At 34.4% G+C, this 13,746-nt stretch overlaps 1 protein-coding gene across 1 annotated transcript; it reads right to left on the reverse strand.

Annotated features, from left to right (window-relative positions):
* Positions 1-3,775: 3,775 nt before the first annotated feature.
* Positions 3,776-13,470, reverse strand: LOC128559044 (5-hydroxytryptamine receptor 5A-like). Its single transcript, XM_053549986.1, has 2 exons — positions 13,216-13,470; positions 3,776-5,264 (listed from the first exon to the last, which is right to left on the reverse strand). The coding sequence occupies exon 2, from the start codon at positions 5,262-5,264 to the stop codon at positions 4,068-4,070; it is 1,197 nt and encodes a 398-aa protein (XP_053405961.1). The 5' UTR covers positions 13,216-13,470; the 3' UTR covers positions 3,776-4,067.
* Between the last annotated feature and the right edge of the window lie 276 nt (positions 13,471-13,746).

Here is a 13,746-nt window from a genome sequence, read left to right on the forward strand (position 1 = left end):
TTAGTTTAATCTGACATGTCTCCAATAATAACAATATGATTTTTTTCTCATACCCTGTCTTTGTCTTGCTTTTTTCTAACATACCGTATTCTGCTGTAGGTATCACCGACATTCATTTTGTCATCTTTCAGTGTGTGCCCATATACAAAATCAGTTTACATAAAAGAAAAATACGGGATTTGTATACTATACATGCATATACGGGAAAAGTCTGGTAAATGTATCTTTTAGAAATACTAGTCCGTGAATTCCCCGAATACGAAAACCAAATTCAGTCTAAATGTGACACAAATATGGAATCTGTATACTCTGCATATCTTGCATAAACGGGGAAAAACCTGGCCCGTATATCAAAAACTACAGGTTCGTATATCCCCGTATATCAGATGCAAATACATTCCGTATATGACACAAGTACGGGATCCGTATATTGCGTATACCATGCATATACGGGACTAGTCCGTAGCCCGTATAATAAAAAATACAGTTTCGTATTTTTCCCGTATATGACACAAGTACGGGATCCGTATATTGCGTATACCATGCATATACGGGACTAGTCCGTAGCACGTATATCAAAAAGTACAGTTTCGTATATGCCCCGTATATGACAAAAGTACGGGATCCGTATACTTAGTATATCATGCGTATACGGAAAAATCCGAAGCCCGTATATTAGAAAATACAAGTCCGTATATGCCCCGTATATTAGATGCCATCACAGTCCGTATATGACAAAAATACGGGATCCGTATACTAAGTATATCATGCGTATACGGAAAAATCCGAAGCCCGTATATTAGAAAATACAAGTCCGTATATGCCCCGTATATTAGATGCCATCACAGTCCGTATATGACAAAAATACGGGATCCGTATACTACGTATATTCGGAATATACAGGCTCGTATACGTGTTCCGTATATTCTAAAATACGGAAAGTATACGGGAAAAAAAAGTCTCAAGACCTTTCGAATACATGAAAATGAAACTTATGTTAAAGCAGGACACGAATAAACACCATTTCTAGGGATTTTTTAGGAAAGTTCGTATATTGCATATATACGGGAAATATACATTTATGTATATTCGGCGTATACGGGATCCCGTATATGCATGACAAATATACGGACTTCCCGTATACTAGATGTTCCGAATACGGGATCGTATATTAGGTCCGTATATTTGTAATATACATCCCGTATACGCCCGTATTTTCGAAATATACGGGACCGTACACTCCCGTATATTGACCCTTTTTTCGCAGTGTATGTTCTGTAGAATTATGTTAAATATCAGAAGTATTGTCTTTATAAATTAAAAATTCTAGCCCAGAAGACTGTAGTACATAGTAGGGTGTTCAATTATCTTGAGAAAATAATCCTCATAATAAGACAATGTATATCGTGTAAGAATCATGTTGACAGCGTAAAGGTATGGGTCTTTGCGTTTTTGGTTCTTAAAGTTGTTTCTTTTTTATATCAGTATATAAAATGATTTTTTGTGTGTGTCTTACATGTCATGCCTTCTAATGCCATTGTGTGTGTTAGGGATTAATTTACTATCAAATCTCTACATTAATAGTTCAAATACATGTCATAAAACTATATTACGCAACTGTATTCCAAACCCATGTAATTTTTGGGACCAAAGGGGATAATTTAAGATAACACTACTCTCTGTCAGCAACGTTTTCACAGTTTTCAAAGGAACACGTGAATTGGGACACTATATCAGTACGTCTTTTTTATTCATAAATATACAAATTGCATTTGAAATACTCAAGTCGTCTACTTAGTTTACATCAATATTTCTCAAAAACCACAATTTTGAATAAACCCTCAAAATATATACCTCTGTAATACCTCGCGTTATTATACAGCTCATATTACCTGTATTTCAGTAGCATTTTCTGACGGGGAACATATAATTACTTAAATAACGGCAACTTCATCTTTGGATGGGAATGTCTTAATTTAATTTGCTGTTTTGGTTTAATAAAAGTTATTAGTTTCCTTGCCCATTTGAATCGAGGTTTCAAGGTGAGCTATTAGTATAGGCGGGGCGTCCGTCTTTGGTTGCCAATCGTCCGTCGTTCACAATGAACATAAACAGCGTCTCCTCTGAAACTACAGGTCAGAATTACTCCAAATTCGGTCTGTAGCATTCTGGCAAGGTTCTCTCTTTATCCTTTTCAAATGGTTTTGCTTTACACCTTATAGTGGTCGCTAGAATTAAAAAAGAAAAACAAATCATTTAAAGGACTCTTTCTCATGAACCGCTCGATGGAACTTCGTCAAACTTGGTTTATTCCATAACTATACGTTTCTTTCACAATTTTGTTTAACGGAAGCGTTTGGTTCCTATTAAAGGCCGCCACTTGAGCTAAAAATATAAGCACATTTATAAGGCCGCTAGAGCTAAAGATATAAGCACATTTAAAAGTGTTATTTTAAGGTCCTCTCCCAAATGTGCTTAAAATGGGGGCTCTCAGACCCTTTCTCAGGGATCGCTAGAGCTAGAAATACCTTTAACATTTTCTAATAAACCAATTAATAGATCTCTATTAAATTTTGTTTGTAGCGTTGTTATAGCTTCCTCAAAACCGCTAATTTCTATCTGAAAAGAACGTTTCCTACCTTGACCCTTCGTATAGATGTTTGCTACAATAAGAAAAGTGTTTTGGATCTAGTTAAGTTAAGCCATCCCGAATGCATAATGGTAAAAACATGTTAATTTTCTTACTCAACATTTTCTGCTAACAGGATTGTTATACCTTTTTAAAGTATCTTAAACCTGCTCGTTTGTTATATTCACCACTTTTATAGCTTTAGAAACGCCTTTGCCATCACGTCAGGAAGATTACTTAACGGCGGTGGTTCGTACAAATATGCTTCATTGTTTGTACCTCATTTTACAAACAATTACAATAACATGAGTAATCGTCATGTATGTTCCTATGCCCTTTTGTTAAGTTGCATAAAGTATTGTACTACTTGTTATTGTAGGATTACATTTTAAGTAATGTACTTTTGTAATAGTCTCATTTATCGAAGCAACCTTTTTGAAATACGTGTAAATCGTTTCAAATTGTCTATAGAAGATAGAGGCACAAACCAAAAGACAGACGGTCTGACAAAACTACTGGTAAGTTTTGTTAGTTACACGAACAGAATTACATGTTGCTTTGGTAAGGTAAAGGAAGACTCAGGTTGACCATCAGAATATAATTTCAAGCCGAGGCTGGTACCTGGGTAGAATCACTAACCTTTAAATAGCAAGATGGATGGTTTCTTCAAAACGGTGAGGGAAATGTGATCTTAACCACTCGGTCGCGAAGGCTCATATCTCCTTTAGCGATGATACAGTATTATCATCTAATTATTGTTAGATTTCATTAGTACATGTACATTTGTACTAGTCATCAGCAGGCAGTAAGAAAACTACGGAAGAGTTCTTTTCCTTTAAAGTCAGGATCAATGAGATAAAATCCTTAATTAACACTTTTCTAAACGGAACAATTAAAATTAGCTCTATACTATGGAGATTGCCTCGGTGCATTAATAAATCCTGTCTATCACATTTCTACATTGCAATCTCCAAGGTATAACATTTTCTAAAGGCGATATACTCAGCTTCTACGCTGCTGAAGTACTGATTTTCTGGAGTTAAACTTAGGGAGTTTTAGCATAGTACCATATCTGCAGTTCTAGAAAATCATGAAACTTATATTTGTACATTATTTGTACATTTAACAATAAGTTACTGGTTTCGTTACAACTACTTTTATTTCAGACTATCACAGATAATGAACACAGAACAGGCAATAAAGTATCTTTATACAAATTTTCTCATATTTTCACTTTACATTTATACCTTTTGTCAACTTGAATACATCCGACAATGTATTTGACATTTAAAGAACTACTTTCAATTCATATTCAACACAGAAGCCTACATTGTCATTCATTGTCAAAGATAATGTTTATTTCGATGAAATTGTAAAGCATCGTACACCTTTTGACGGTATAATCCACATCCACAAAATAATCTTGTAACATCATGTTCTACAGGAATGTTTCCTCACTGTGAGAACTCTCTGCTGAATCTACATGTGTCGTTTTTGTGCAATCTTTGCGCAAGCCTGCCCTTAGTCTGCTGTTTATAAACCAAAACAATGGAACTACCCCAGCACTGGAGGCTCCAACCCAGGTCACAACCTGATTGAGACCTATTGACGGAATACATGATTGAGAATTGCAGAATGACAACAGAAAACTTATACACTGGAATGGGAACCACATTACTGCAAACATTGTATTAACGACGCAAAGGGCAACTAGGTCGTCTCTATTCTCTTTGGTTTCCATTGTACTTGTACTTGGTAAAGATCGCCGAGTAAAATCACTTATTTCACAATCGTCGTTTTGTTGGTTCTGATAGTTTTTCAAAGACATGCGTGTGCTTTCTAATGTCCCCGGTGTGGTAGAGGATAACTGGATCTTTAACAGAAGAAGTTTAAACGTAAGTGCTATTATACCAATCAATGGTATAAAAAATGTTATTAATGGACACAGTATTGCCGATTCTTTGCTGATCAGAGCAATGCATTCACCGGGTCCATTCTCATATGGAATCGTGCCAGATGTCCATATTGGAATAACCACTATAACAGCTACGAACCATGGCAAACAAATGATAACTGTTTTCAGTGTTTTCTGAAATATCCATGAATAAAGTCTCGGATGCATTATGGACATCAATCGGTCTATATTCAAGAGTATGATAATGGTGATAGAAGAGAATGGCAGCAAGACGTCGCTTATGACGTATATCTTACACAGTAACTGCCCTAAATCCCACTCTTGCTTTATGTGGTAAATGGTGAGCGGAAGGACAAACACACTAATCAGTAGATTAGAAACTGAAAGGTTCACTATCTGATTGTAATACCCGACATGTCGAGTTTCTTTGTTTCGCATACATGCTAAGATAACGAGAATATTTACAAGAAAGGTCCAGATAGAAAGGAATGTGGCAAATGTCGAAGTATGTTGATGAATACTACTGAGAAATTCCTCATGAATTTCAGCACTGAAATAGTTATAATCGTCATACGTGTATTCCGAACCAGATCCATATTGTATTGTGCGGTCGTAATCTAAATTTTGACCACTTTCTATTTTGTCTTTGCGAAATGTTCCGTTTGTATTCTGCTGTTTCCATCCATTTGTAGATGTATTATACATTTTAAACTCCATCATCTGAAACGATAGATTAAATGTTTTCTTATGCAGTGCTTTTCTACTATATTAAAAAAAAAATGATTAAATTTGTGATAGGAAAGAAAACATGAAAGAATGAAATATTTAACCAAATTTGAATATACGATTGATATGTTGGATCTTAAGTAAATTTAATTTTAAACAATATACCTGAATTGTGATTTGTGGTTAAAAGTATTTGTAGGGGGGAGGTTAATAAAGCACGGTTTATTGGAGACTTCGCAATACTCGCCTCTTGGTTTTTTTCGTCTAATATACATTTCTATACTACTGAATCTGTATGGAAAATTATAGAGTCATTGTCTTCGAAAACAATGGAATAATGATCATGACACCTTAACTACTGCTCAGACTGAACAATAGAAACAATTAGTTAGGCTTAAAGACAGAAGTTTTAACATATCTACTTACTTACTTACTTACAAACATGCATACATCATTGTTTCATCGAAACGATCAGAAAAGGAGACATTGTGGCATCGTATAATCAGCAATTATTTAATCAGAATAAAAATACTGTCATCTCATCACAACAAGAATATAATATTAGGCATTAATCGTAGACGCCTTCTTTATATCAAGAACACATTTAAAAATCCTTGTGTGTCGAGTAAATTTCATGACCATGGAAATACTCTGTAGGGAATCGATCCTCTTCAGGACGAAAATTTGGATCGATCCCTCACTCAAACAGTATCATGAACCTTGCAAATAAAAAGTTCTGGTTTGGACCGAGGGCATGTGACGATCGCTATGAAACTCGGATATTAGTCCTCGCCTGCCTGTGATTAGCTTGGTAAGTGCTAGTTACAATACGTCAAACGTAATCATCGCACAAATAAACTTTGTCTGCGGCACGAAAGTTCTAAGCTGATAACACCCATAAGCTACAAAGCGATCTTTCGCGGTAAGCGTTATACATTAGCATTTCTAAGCGGTGCCCACGTGTTGAAAATTTTTATATTTATACTGATGCCCGATTGAGGCCGCCGTTTTTAAAATTTGTGTTCGAATCAGCTATCGATTTTCTTTTCTCATTATATTTCTTTATAAATCACAGTGATTTCAGTGTTATTTTGTCTTTTTCGGAATGACTGGGGTTATTATTTGATGTTTACATTCGATACATGCCTTATGCGGCATGTCTGTTAAAAACTTGACAAGTACTTGTAGTAATATTGATGACGTTTGTTACATGTACTAGAGATTTTGTAATTTGATGATAAAGCAAATACGATCGCGAGTTGCTAGTGTTTATAAGTTGCATTTCAGTTTAACTGTGCATTGAGAATCGAACCTTCAAGTTATATTTTCATTTAGGGAGTAGAATTATTTTGTAGGCAGAAAATCCGGCTAAATTCGAACCTCATAAATATATGGGTTATACCGTTAAATGTTTTTACTGGGTTTTCACCCTTTAAATTGTGTTACTTCGAATCACTTGTCCCTCACCTATTGGGGTTCGAGCCTCGCTTGGGCGTAAAATTCTTCATGTGAGGAAGCCATCCAGCTGGCATACGGAAGGTCGGTGGTTCTATCCAGGTGCCCGCCCGTGATGAAATAATGTGCAGAGGAGCACCTTGTGTCTTCCTCCCAAGCAAAACAACTGGAAATTTGCCATATGACCTATAATTATGTCATTGTGACTTAAACCTTAACCAAAATAAAAATTGTTCCTATCATGTATCTTCGTGTAAGAAACTGTAAATTTTCTGTTTCGTGGCATATATAAGGACATTAAGACAGCCAAAAGTTCAAACTTTAGTATTGTACTCGCTATATTATTGCTATATAAAATACTGTATATATATCACGTAGACAATTTGTCATGCTGTTAATAAAAGCGTTTTTGTTAAGCTATTTTCATGTCTAATCACGATATTTTAGGCGCTGTTGGAATACGAAATTAGCGGCCCCGCTGAGCTTATTAAAGCGCTGTATTTCCCTTATTCACTTTATTCATAAACCAAGTTGTAGTAAATTGCATGTTACAGGAAGGATGAATCCTTATCTATCGGATAATATATCAAATACTCTCCCGTTGTTTATATAATGTACTCACTTTTTAAACATCAACAAGCCTACACTTTTCTATATCATTTTAATCTCATTGTTTTCATTCACCGCGTGAATAAACTTATATACAGTGCAGCAACCTATCAAAATAAATCAATATTGATATAAAACAGATCCCGTACTTAAACACACTTACGCTAAATATATTAGCATAACGTGTGTAGAAAGTCACTGAATTGATGAACAGTTATTAATAACAAAACTCACTAAAGGTCATACAAGACATAACACAGCAGTCTTCAATTGTCGATATTATATAATATCATTATTATTATTTTTATTCACTGAAAAATTGGTTAAAATATTTTGCAATGATGATTTGGCTATGTGTACAAATATTTGCATATCTGGCGTAATTTCGGACGCTGTTTGGAGTCCAAACAATTCAAAGAAAGTGTGTGCGGCCAGCGCTTATCATGTGAAAGAACTTACAACAAAAACTAACCAGTTTGCATTCTTGTCATTCTCCCCAAGCGTCTTATATTGACACTTGTTGACATTTGTTTTCATTTTTTTTGTTATTTGCATTCATTAAATATCAATGATATATTGCGAATTACCATAAAGACATTTTAGTTCACCTTTATATTATGGTTATTATTTTCATTTAGTGCTCTGCGGACAAGAATGTACGTAAAATATTACAGCTTATATATCTATATGATTTTTACAGTAAACGTTTTCACATGCGAGAAGTACGGAACGTAACAGTTTTCTCAATGTGGTTTTCAAATGATTTTTTATCTATCAAAGAAGCTTAAACAGTATACGATAAACCAAATTAAAAACGCACCTGCTGTCAAAATTTTAATAACTTTCAGACTATGTTTTACGATATTATTTGTACTCGAATGCGATCAAAGGTTTACGTACATAAATATAACGTTATTCTATCTTACAGACAATTCAAATGTCTCCGACCGTTTATATGAAATATCTATATCTTATTTCATTCAAATATAACTTCAACTATCTTTAAATTACCTACTAAAATAGCAATAATTCTCGCTTACTTCTGAAATTATCCGTACAAGATTACATTTCATGCAGTAATGTAACATATATCAGACATGGAATATTTGGAAAATGTAGGGTACGGATAAATAGCGAACCAGTCTATATAACGCAAAAGCTTTGTACATTTTCTTGACTCATTTTCAAGATTCCTAAATAAAGGTTTCCTATTTTTCAAGATAATGGAGCACTTTGTTACATCTTATCAAAATATATTATTTTTTACGCATCACCTTGCATTAAACAAGCTTTAAAATGACATTTGTTTCATCAACCGCTTAAAAATGATAATAGCTTAATATTTTCTAAAGAATCAGTCAAGTAATATACTCCCCAAACCCACTCAAAGGTAAATATTTTAGTGTAAAATTTAAATGTTCACAGTGATGTTACATCTGTGTGCCAATCAAAGTACACTATAGAAGAATTGTGCACCTTCTGTACACTCTTAATTACGCACTAGATTTGTGACATACATGCACTGTGCTATTTTCGCATAGAAACAATTAACACCCAATGTCAAAGAGATTAACAATTTCACCGCTTTGTCGTTTTAATTTAACGTTTTTCCAACAATTAAGAGAGGAAAACTGTTTCTACAAATGTGTATAATTAGGGTCGGTTCTTAGATACTCTGACAAAAAATGTCCTAATCATCATGTTTACATTAGAACATAACTCCATTTAATTGCTTTCTGTTTCAGAAGTTCTTTTTTTATTTTCACTTTTTAACAAGTCGTGTAAAGTTTTAATGAGCATCCTTTTATTTGATCTTTAGCTAAATATGCCGTAGAAAAAAAACGAATGATTTTAAGGATCATGAGGTCAAAAGATGTTACTGTAACCTTGCTGCAAAACAGTTGTAAATAACCTCACCCTGTCCGACAGTTTTCGTATTTTTTTATTTGCCCGGCAGACACGTATGAAATTGTACTGCGTTTAATCTGCATACCATTCCATCGACCTTGAATCGACTAATATGCACGAGAATAAAGGTTAACATTGACAAGTCTATGTTTTTTTGAACACCATATTTTATTTCACACTAGGGAATGATGAAATGCAAACACCATGTTTCACTGACTTATTTTCCAATTTTAATTGTGCTTTTATTTTAGCTCACCTGTCACAAAGTGACAAGGTGAGCTTTTGTGATCGCGCGGTGTCCGTCGTCCGTCGTCCGTCCGTCCGTGCGTGCGTGCGTGCGTCCGTCCGTCCGTAAACTTTTGCTTGTGACCACTCTAGAGGTCACATTTTTCATGGGATCTTTATGAAAGTTGGTCAGAATGTTCATCTTGATAATATCTAAGTCAAGTTCGAAACTGGGTCACGTGCTCTCAAAAACTAGGCCAGTAGGTCTAAAAATAGAAAAACATTGTGACCTCTCTAGAGGCCATATATTTCACAAGATCTTCATGAAAGTTAGTCAGAATCTTCATCTTGATGATATCTAGGTCAAGTTCGAAACTGGGTTACGTGCCGTCAAAAACTAGGTCAGTAGGTCTAAAAATAGAAAAACCTTGTGACCTCTCTAGAGGCCATATATTTCACAAGATCTTCATGAAAATTGGTCAGAATGTTCACCTTGATGATATCTAGGTCAAATTCAAAACTGGATTACGTGCCTTAAAAGACTAGGTCAGTAGGTCAAATAATAGAAAAACATTGTGACCTCTCTAAAGGCCATATTTTTCTTGGGATCTGTATGAAAGTTATTCTGAATGTTCATCTTGATGATATCTAGGTCAAGTTCGAAAGTGGGTCACGTGCGGTAAAAAACTAGGTCAGTAGGTCAAATAATAGAAAAACCTTGTGTCCTCTCTAGAGGCAATAATTTTCATGGGATCTGTATGAAAAATTGGTCTGAATGTTCATCTTGATGATATCTAGGTCAAGTTCGAAAGTGGGTCACATGCCGTCAAAAACTAGGTCAGTAGGTCAAATAATAAAAACACCTTGTGACCTCTCTAGAGACCATATTTTTCAATGGATCTTCATGAAAATTGGTCAGATTTTTTATCTTGATAATATCTAGGTCAAGTTCAAAACTGGGTCACATGAGGTCAGAAACTAGGTCACTATGTCAAATAATAGAAAAAAACGACGTCATACACAAAACTGGGTCATGTGGGAAGAGGTGAGCGATTCAGGACCATCATGGTCCTCTTGTTATCTAATTATGGCAATCGCCTTTTGGCAAAAGCTCTACAACAATCACCCTGTCCTCGACCGGTTCGTCAGTACTTCAGCGCTGTCTGTCTGTTTCCACGTAAATTTTCATTTCCGGGCCATAACTTTGAAACTATTTTAAGGATTCTATTACATTTTACATACTGTGAAATAAGCATTGCCAGACAGTTTATTTCACAAGAACCATAATTGTACCTTGCTATTTTTTAAAAAGATAATCTCCTTTTATTAAATTTAGTTTTCCTGGCCGTAACGTAATAATTGGTGTGTATAAGAACCATAAGTCAATATTATCACCTTGCATAAACAAGCTTTACAATGTCATTTTCTCAACAACAGCCAGCTTTATCCACTTAAAAATGATAAAACAGCTTCATAATTTTCCTTTACAATTTTCTTGAGAATCCGTCAAATAATTTTCTCCATCACCCCACTCCAAGGTAACAATTTTAGAGTTAAACTTATATGATAAAAGCGATGACACATCTGCGCACCAATCACTAGAGCTAGAAAGAATTTTCCAGATTTGTAAATATCCCTGCACTGTGCTATTTTCGCATAGATACAGTTAACACCCAATGTCAAAGAGATTACCAATTTTTTTATTTAACGTCTTTTCAACAATTTAAAGTACAAATGTGTATAATTAGAGTCGATTCTTAGATACTCTGACAAGAAGACATCCTTATTATCATGTTTACATTAAAACATAACTCCATTAAGTTGCTTCTGTTTCAGTAGTTCATTTTTTATGTTCAGTTTTTAACAAGACGTGTAAAGTTTTAATGAACATCCTTTTATTTCATCTTTAGCTAAATATACCGGAGAAAACACGAATGATTTTAAGGATCATGATGTCAAAAGATGTTTTTTTTTTTACTGTAACCTTGCTGCAAAACAGTTGTAAATAAGCTCAGCCTGTCCGATATGTTCCTTAATTTTTATTTTGCCCGCCAGACACATATGAAATGGTACTGCATTAAATCCGCATACCATTCCATCGATTATGAATCGATAATTTGCACAAGAATGAAATTAAAATTGACAAATCTATGTTTTTGTGAACACCGTATTTCACACTAGAAAAGGATGAAATGCAAACAATATGTTTCACTGAGTTATTTTTTAATTTTAATTGCGATTTTATTTTATGGCCATCGCCTTTTTGCCAAAGCCCTACAACAATTACCCTGTGCTCGGCCGGTCCTTCAGTCCGTCCAGCTATCTGTCCATTTTCAGACACATTTTCTTGTTCGGGCCATTTCATCGAAACCTTTTTAAGGATTTTGTGAAATTGTCATACTGTGACAGAAGTATTGCCAAACAGTTAAGTATACAAGAACCATAATTGTACCTTGCTAACTTTTAATAATCTCCCTTTATTGAATTTAGTTTTCCTTGACGTAATGTAATAATTTTGTTTGTTTGTTTTGGGTTTAACGCCGTTTTTCAACAGTATTTCAGTCATGTAACGGCGGGCAGTTAACCTAACCAGTGTTCCTGGATTCTGTACCAGTACAAACCTGTTCTCCGCAAGTAACTGCCAACTTCCCCACATGAATTATCAGAGGTGGAGAACTAATGATTTCAGACACAATGTCTTTTATCAAATAGTCACGGAGATAATTGCTGTGTATAAGAACCATAAGTCAATATTGTTTACCTCTTGAATTGTCTTCCTTTATCAAATATGTAATTCTATTTTTTCGCAAATTTAAAAAGATGCAGTTGAAGCGATTCCGAGATTTTGAAAGTTGATCATTATTGCGTTAAGTATTAAACTCTAAGTATACGCTTGATGCAAATACTGATATGATAGATTGATGAAATACAGAGGTGTCTTTTAGCGAAGATATTGCAAATAGCATACCTGTGAAATGCAACAGTGAAACAGACAATGGAGTTGTGTACAAAAAATCTCTTCAATATGTGTTAATAACAAAATATCTTTTAAATTAGTTTGACAAGTTTTTATACATCATATGAGGACATTTTGAGCCGCGTAGGTTTTACCACAGTTACACAATTTACTTCATCTGTTGACAAGCTATCATAAATATTACAAAACCTTTTTATATAAACATTTTTATAAAACATTTTTTATTTTGATTTTTAGTCACGCCTTGATAATTAGGTCTTATGGCGCCTTTTCAACCTTCTGATGGTGAAGAAAGACCCCCAGTTGCTCCTCCGATCATTTCAGGCATAGACGGGCATTTGGGTAGAACCACCAACCAACCGGATGTTAGCTAGATGTATTCCTCACATGGAGAATTCTACACTCCAAGCGAGGTTTCAAACACACATCGGTGATGGGCAAGAAATTTGAAGTTAACGACCTTGATCACTCGGCCACGGAGGCCCCTTTTAAAATAGTAACAAAATTATCTAAACTTGAAATAAATATTACAGGTTTTGAAACTTCCAAGTAAGTTGTACTGAAATGTAAGTATTATTTTTTCCTAACAATAAAGACAACAATATTGAATTTTTATTTTTGAAAAATCATTCACATGTGATATATAGTTTATATAATTATATATAACTAATATTTTTGATTGATGTAAGTTTTCCCGTCAGCTGACTTAACAGATAAACCTTACAAACTAAATAGTCATAGAAACAATTATATATATTTATCTAAACTCACCTGTAACGTCTGTCCAAAGTCACAAGCTAATGTTTGTGCATAATTTCAATAATGTTTTTTCTTACATTTGTTACTTTTTAATTTTGAAAACAAATAAAAACAATTAGCAAAAACTGTTTTCAAATCCAAAACATCATATTCCAAAAGATTAATACGAGTCCACACCCTACAACAAATCTGTCATTTTCATCTTCTTATTTTAATAAACTGTTCTTGCATGCATGTGTTCTCACTAACGTTTCTCCTGTATAATAACAGACACGCCAGCAACAGGTGTTAATAACGAGAATATATTGGAAACAAGAGCGTTCAGCATTGATGTATTTATGTTCCGCGGACAAGAAGATTCCCTGACATTACGAACAACCTTGACTCGTCACAATCTTTAAAATTGACAAACACAGTCTCTTGTTATACTTAAAATGTTAAATTACTTCCATTTAGAGTTATAACATGATTAAGTTCTTTTCTCTCTGAATGATGATACAGCCAGACATTCAACAGAGCATTTTACAGAATTGAAAGTTCATT

This window comes from Mercenaria mercenaria, chromosome 8, assembly GCF_021730395.1.
Source record: "Mercenaria mercenaria strain notata chromosome 8, MADL_Memer_1, whole genome shotgun sequence".
Classification (NCBI taxonomy): Eukaryota; Metazoa; Mollusca; class Bivalvia; order Venerida; family Veneridae; genus Mercenaria; species Mercenaria mercenaria.